This window comes from Ascidiella aspersa, chromosome 6, assembly GCF_963924565.1.
Source record: "Ascidiella aspersa chromosome 6, kaAscAspe10.2, whole genome shotgun sequence".
NCBI lineage: Eukaryota > Metazoa > Chordata > Ascidiacea > Phlebobranchia > Ascidiidae > Ascidiella > Ascidiella aspersa.
In genome coordinates, this window is record NC_139452.1 from 2820101 (window position 1) to 2827407 (window position 7307).

The 7307-nt window shown below is 34.8% G+C and overlaps 1 protein-coding gene across 1 annotated transcript; it reads right to left on the reverse strand.

Annotated features, from left to right (window-relative positions):
• Positions 1-741: 741 nt before the first annotated feature.
• On the reverse strand, positions 742-7307 carry LOC146139153 (uncharacterized). Its single transcript, XM_083391324.1, has 5 exons — positions 5050-7307; positions 2834-2982; positions 2358-2457; positions 2036-2070; positions 742-810 (listed from the first exon to the last, which is right to left on the reverse strand). The coding sequence occupies exons 1-5, from the start codon at positions 6107-6109 to the stop codon at positions 775-777; spliced, it is 1380 nt and encodes a 459-aa protein (XP_083247450.1). The 5' UTR covers positions 6110-7307; the 3' UTR covers positions 742-774.

The following is a 7307-nucleotide window of genomic DNA, read 5'->3' on the forward strand; positions in this document are numbered from 1 at the left end:
GCGTTCCGCTATAATTATTGCACGACATCAACCTATCAACCCGTTTTTTTTAAGGTTGTGTGTTTTGTGGCGTACCAGAGTAACGTAATTCCTGAAATTTTCGCGTTTTGGTACGGTACGAAAATTAATATTTTACCACTAATTGGTCATTATCATGATATGCATTCGTCAATATTAAAGAAACCAGGGCGTCTAACCCACATCAGCTTCGAACATAGTAATGAGGCACAAATTCGGGCCTGGTGATAAGCACAATAGCTGTTCATAAAATCCGTTTCGGTATATCTCTCTAATTAAAACAGTTTCTGGTATTTAGCGCCTCTGCAAAGTGGACTGACATTGTCAATCTTCTGTCAATACTGTGAAACACAAACCATTTTGATATTACCGCTTACATTTACAAAGTTTTGTGGTTACTAAATTTCTCTTTATTGCACTTTCGACTGAACTCACTAAACCTCGAGGCATTAGCGCCAAACGCATTAGTTAAATGGCCAATGTTATTCAAGACAAATTTACGTATTACCTGCTTGGTTACGTCATCTTTAAGTTAGTTTTTAACTTTTAAAATACCAAAGCTTTTGACATTTCCTAAAAACTAACACCGACCAACTAAGTTTGTTTTTAGTTAAATACAAAACTAAACGCGGAATTATTAGTACAAATTAATCTTAATTTCCTGTCTCTGGATTGTAATAAAACATTTGCAAGACTGAACTGGACTAGGTTTCACAAGACAAATTAGAATTTGGTTTATTGTTTATTTTCGCTCAATCATGCCTCAGCCGTTGTTGCTCTGGTGTAGATGACCTGCAAAGAAAAAGTTTACAAATATATAGGGATGCGAACTTAGTTTTTGCGGCAGGCTGTATGAGAAACATAAATGTTGTTGATGGCCTGGTCAGAGAAGATCTCAAATACACAGTACAAGTTATGAATCGGTTTGAAAAGCACAAACAGTATTATTTTGCCAAGCTTTAAAATGCCAGAGATGTCTGGGAGACTTTTGTTTGAAAAACATTTTTACTTTACAAGTTACGTCATAATATAACTTGGTATTACATTGAGTGGTGTGCAAATGTGCAATTAAACTTAAACTTCAAGAAAGGGCGACAAAAAACATTAGTTTAGATTTAGCGTGACGCATTACACAAAAAAACAGATTTGCACATTGGTGAATATAGAATGGATTTTAGCCATTTAAATGTTAGACGTTGAGACTGGTAGTAACACAGTATTAGATACAAAATTCAGTCTATTAAGTTAAAAAAAAAAAATTTATTTATTCAACAGACAAGGTTGAACCTACAACAAACTTAAAAAACTTTGTTTAAGTTTTTCCCACTTGATTGCCAAGAAAAAAACAACACAATGACTAAAGGTTAAATGATTTTGATACATGAAATTATTGTTTGGAACAATAACTTGCTGTATTTGCAGTCGAAAGTAATCTTGTACAACAGTGTTTCTCAACCCTTTTTCGTGCGACCCAAACATTAATCGTAAGTATAACAGCGAAGATTTTGGCAACCCAATTCATTTTAAAGTGAAAGACAAAGAAAACTAATAAAAGCTTAAGCGCACCGCTCCGAACAAAAATCAGTCAGCAAGGTCTAAAACTTTAATACAAATATGCATTTCGCCTTATGAATGCCATTATGCCATTTATATGGCAAAATGCATATTTGTATTAAAGTTTTGGACCTTGCTGACTGATTTTTGTTCGGAGCGGTGCGCTTCTCAAGCTTTTATTAATAAATTTTAGAACTTTTATCGTCGGCATTATGTGTTCTGTTGGAGGGCCAGATTCTGTTGTTAATACACATACAAAGCTTTCAAAGAAAACTAACATTAATATGTTTTAATTTCACTAATTTAAAGCCTGTCTTTGCATTACTTCTACAAGACATCAAATAACTCAACCATTTTACTACAGTTGGCAACCAAACCAAATCAAACAATGATTAAATTTTGAGTTGCACCCAAGGGTTGAGAAACACTGATGCACGTCTTAATAATATAAACAAACACCCACCTGTGAGCTGTGTTTGATAACTTGCTTGACAAGACCTGTCAAACAAACAAAGTGTTAATTCAAATAACTTAAGATTTTTCAATACCCAAATTAATTCAAAGACATTCAAGAGTTAAAGACTTTGGTGCAACCTGGCATGAGCAATTTAGAATTTAATTTCAAATTTAAGGAAGTTCCCCCATCCAATTCGTAAATTATCATTACCTACTCTTTATTTGCATCCTGTATTACAAATAAAGGCTACAATGGTTATTATAAGGCTAAAAAAAAAGGTTGTCATAAAACTTATGCAGCATGCAATTCTTCAAAACTGGTAACATACCTTTGTTGCGGAGCTCGATGAGCGCCTTTCGCGCAAGAGACCCGGAAACCTTTAGTCTCTCGGACACAACAGCTGGGGTGATGAGTTTGTAGTTTGGAACCTAACGGCAATTGAAAAAAAGAAAATTTCAAACACTACAAAAATGCATGTCTTAGTTGATAGCCATATTTGACTATTTTCCAATTGAGAAATCAGGTGGCACTGTTTAAAGGCAAATTATAATGAAATCTTGTCAAGATTTCTCACAACTATCAGGTCAAGTAGAAATCACTAACTTGTCAAAGATTGGAATACAATTTGTCGTTAAACAGTGGCAACCTGATTTCCGTAATGCATGTGACACTGATAAATACAGTTATAAACTGTTATTTTTTTTTCCAGAAAAAAAATAAAGTAAATAAAAATTTACTATATTTTGTTTTGTCAATAGCAACTGAAGATACTGAAAAAAAGACACTTAGCGAAACCTCTCTCACCTCCTTGTACAACTTGTCGTAAGTGGCTGCATCAAAGAGGATCAGATTGTTAAGCTTGTCGCGAACTTTTCCCTTGGACCACTTCTTCTTCTTGGCCTTTCCACCAGAAGTTGGCTTGGCCTTCTGTGAAGTCTTACCCCCTTTGGGCTGTTGCTTGGGCGGCTAAAGAACATATACATAAAAAGTTTTTGCAAGTCTTTTAGGCTCTGATATATAAATTTTGGCGTCTTACAGCCCTGATGTTCATACAAAGTGGTTAATTTGCTTGCAAAGCTAGAGTTAATTGGATTCCATTTTTTCGCTTTTCTTTTGTCTTATTTAACCATAAGGATAATTTGGATTTGGGCAAGTGTTGTTTATAGTCTGGAAAGTATGGCAAGCATCAACAAGATCTTGTGGGTAAAAAATGACTAATTTGTTATAGTAAAGGTGAAAAGTACATCTCACAAGCCCACAAGCTCTCGTTGTGAGCTTCCATACTTTCCACACGGGATTACAGAAGACTAGCTGCCATTATTCACATGAAAATTTTCCAACTTTTGGAAATACAATCTTATATGAACCTAAAGTAAAACTTCTGCATTTACTTAATATTTATTGAAACACTATTTTGTGTTATAACTGACTCTACGCTTAATCTAGATACTCAAATAAAAACGTTTAGTTTACAGTTTTCGCAATTTGAAACACTAACCACCTTTAACGGTAATATATAAATTTTTAGACTTGAAAAATTAAACACCAATGCTTTACTTCGCCACCTAACAACAAACGATTTGTTATTTACAGTTTAAAGCCAAATAAAACGCTAAATACTTTTAACTTACCATTTTGCAAATCTAATTCTGAAAAGAACTTCACGTGCCGAAAAAAAATCCAACTTCACATAATAGCCACTAGGTGCGCTATAAATATAATAATTTATTCCAATTTGACTGTGAGGTTTTATTTCTTTGGTTAATACCTTATTAGCGAAAGCACTGAAAACATATGTGAACTAACAGTTTAACCTATGCTAATAGAAAATAAATAAAATGGATATAAAATTCGAAAGAGGAAAAACATTTCGCCAATAAAGCGATTTATGACCATATATAAAGAGTGGTAGTTTTTAGCCTGATAACACTGATTTTGTTAAGTGTTTGAGAATATATCGGCTAACGTGTAATGACAAATGTTTAAAAACTTCACGTTTTAGCCTGATCATTGTAAATCTTGTTTGTTATAAATGAATGTTGGGAGAAAGTCACTTTCTATAACTGCAACACTCCTCGAAATTATTTTCGGAAATCGAAGCCGATCTGCTAACTTATGTTGATATTTAATCTTGATAAAACTGTCTTTTCCTAGTGTTTATGTACACTGCATTACTGAATCCGGCATTTTTTCTATAAACTTAAGAGACCGCTAGCCTACAGGGCAAAACAAAGAGTCGTGATTGTACTCCAATTTCTGTAACATTTAGTTTACAACGGTCTAGTAAACAATGACTTCGGTTGAGTATCATTCTTTTATAAAAGAAACAGACCAGAGTAATTTGCGAAAGAGTTTAATTGAACTTGAGCTTTTCAATAACTAACTAAATTTGTGCATTTGGCCTTACTACGTCTTGCTGTCAATCTATCTTGATTTATTTCACAAGAAATGTGGTATGCAGTGGTTGAAATTTATACTTACAGAACGCTTGTGAATCTTCGTATGAAGCCTGCTTAAAACAAAAGTGAATTCCAGCACTTATGAAATATGTGCAAATCACGAAATGAGTGATTGAAATAACATTGCACACGTTACGGTAATTTGTAGATAGAAGTGTGGTTGATGACAACACAGCTAGGTAAAGCGGATATTTCAAAACAATTTCTGTCTAAAAAGTTTGGGCCTTCCTCATTTACTGCCAACTGAAGAATGAAAAAACTATTTTTTTAAAAAGTTTGTAAACTTAAAATAAAAAAGCAACACAATATGAAAAATATAAAAACGTTAGCAGGATATTAGGTCGGCGTTTTAACTGATAAATCCGCAGCTGCGTCTGACTTTTTCCAAGTCTTCTTCCTTTTTGCGTAAAATCTGCTTTAACCTTTCGATTTTGCTGCGTTTTGGGTCGGACACCTTGGCTTGCAAAGCTTGCGTCGCTGTTTTTTCGCTGGATTTTCTCTTAGCAGCGCAGGGTACTTTAAAAATGTCTTCAGAAGATGTTTTTCCGGCATTTGATAAATGTTTTTCTGTGTTCTTGGCAGCTTTTTTAGGTGGAGACGGTGGTGTAACCGACGGAACGCTAACTGTCGAGATGTGTAACTTCGTAAGAGGACGTGTTTCTAAACCAATCTTTGGGCTTTTGTGACTTCGTTGCGACAACTTTGGCGATTTACTTTGCGTAGTTTCAACAGTCGTGTTTTTAACACTACAGTGTCCATCGTTTTCGTCTATTAAAGCCTTAAAGTCGGCGTCTTCTGCGGTTGTGTTTTCACCAGGGTAGCCGGTAAGTTTTGTTGCCATATGGCGGCAGCAAGTCAGGGCCGGTAGACCGAACAAAACATGCCGGTCCGTGTTGCCGCAGCCTTTTAAACGTGACAGGATCTTTGTTTGGCTTTCAGCATTTGGCGCATGTTCAACAAAATTGCCCTTTGTTACTGTTTTGGCGCTGCCTTCCAGCTTAAGCCTTAGCGAACTTTTTCGATCGCGTTCGTTATATTTGACTTGAAGATAACGTGCGAAAGGTGCGAGTTTCGGGCTTTCATTAGCGACCGGCGGTTCGTCTTTACACTTGACCTCACTCTCTATTTTCGAGACCACCAAATCGTCTGACGCTTCTTCTGCGATTGCAAGGCTAGTAACGCTAATGATTTGAGGTAGACATTGTTTGGCGGTTGTATCAACGATTGGCTTTGTATCTACAGTTTGAGGACTGGACGTGTATTCACTAACGATTTCAGGTAAGACTGTTTCCGCCATAGGCTGGCTAGCCGCCCGTGGGCTAGACGGGTGCTCACTGCCAAAGCCAGATTCTGGACTGCTGCAAATATTCGAATCCGGCTCAATTTCTGCCGAAATTGTCATTGGCAATTCTGAATTGGATTGGGCACTGTTGGTTGGCAGGGCTATGCTGTTAGGACTTTGTTCACCTTGGTCAGTTACTACGTTTTGTACTTGGGAATTGCTTTGGCCTCCATTTGAGTTTACAAAGTTTACTTCATAGATGTGGGCTTGGTTATCAACGCATTTTAATGTCAGCAAATTTGCATGAGTGTCTAACACAGGAAGAGGTAAGCTTGTCATTTTAGGGACTGGTGCTGACAGAAAATGGTAAAAATCATCAGTAAGGCTTTTCAGTCATGCTAAAATTTAGTACATTCTAAAATAGCTAAATCATACAAGGAAATGTATAATAAAGGTACACATCAATTTGGTAAGTTTGACCCATCATTACCACACTCGCATAATACTAATTTAACCAGTTGCAAAATAATAATTTTTAATCTGAGTAAACATATCAGAGATTCAAGAGATAAACTTTTCGAGAATTGCTAAACAACACAAGACAATTAGTAACATTAACATGGATTTAATATAGATTATAACATCAGTAAAAACATTATTTCACATAATGAGATTTTCAGATTACCAAAAAAAGAACAGATCAATACTTTTTTTAGCAAACCTCATCTTTAACAAAAAGCCCAACTACTCCTAAATAAATAAAATCTGTCCTTTGAAAAGAATTTAATGTTTGTCACAGAAGGTACCATGTCTTGAAAAACAACATTTGGAAATTTTAGAATAGTTTTGGCCTTGTTTGAGAAGTTTTGTTAAAAAAATCAGATAGCATCTTTTGATTATTTTGTTGTGGTGATGCATTTTACTGGTGTAATCGCGAATAATAATAAAATATACTGTGTTATTACTTCAAAAAAAGCCATAGTTAGTCAAATTGGTTGTTACTCTAAACTCTGGAAAAAAATATGCTGTATGAGTAATGTTTAATATGTTATATTCAAGAATGATTTTTACTTAGATAAATATGAGAATGATTTGTACAACTTTGTACAAAAAAGAAGCGTCAAATTTATCAAATCCATATGTAATTAATTTGTTACAAAATCTCAAATACAATACATTACCAATTTGTTCTTTAAAACAGCAGCAAATATTTATAGCATAGCAAATTGTCTGAATAGTGACAGTTTTCATACTCCATTCAATTTTACAGTTTCTAATCACGTAAAAACTCTCCTAAATAGTAAAAAAACTAATAAAACTACAAAAAAACATACTTTGTGCAAACTGACTTGCACAGAAATGCAGCCATCTTGAATAACGATGCAACACGTAAGTTGTAGTACACTACCTTTAACGTTATTGTGGGGCCAAAAATAGAAATCAGGATGCATGTTTTTTATGCTTTAATGATAAATATATCAGGATCAGGACCAAGAGATGGTAAAAAGTAAAAGCTACACCAAAAAAGCTTATTCCA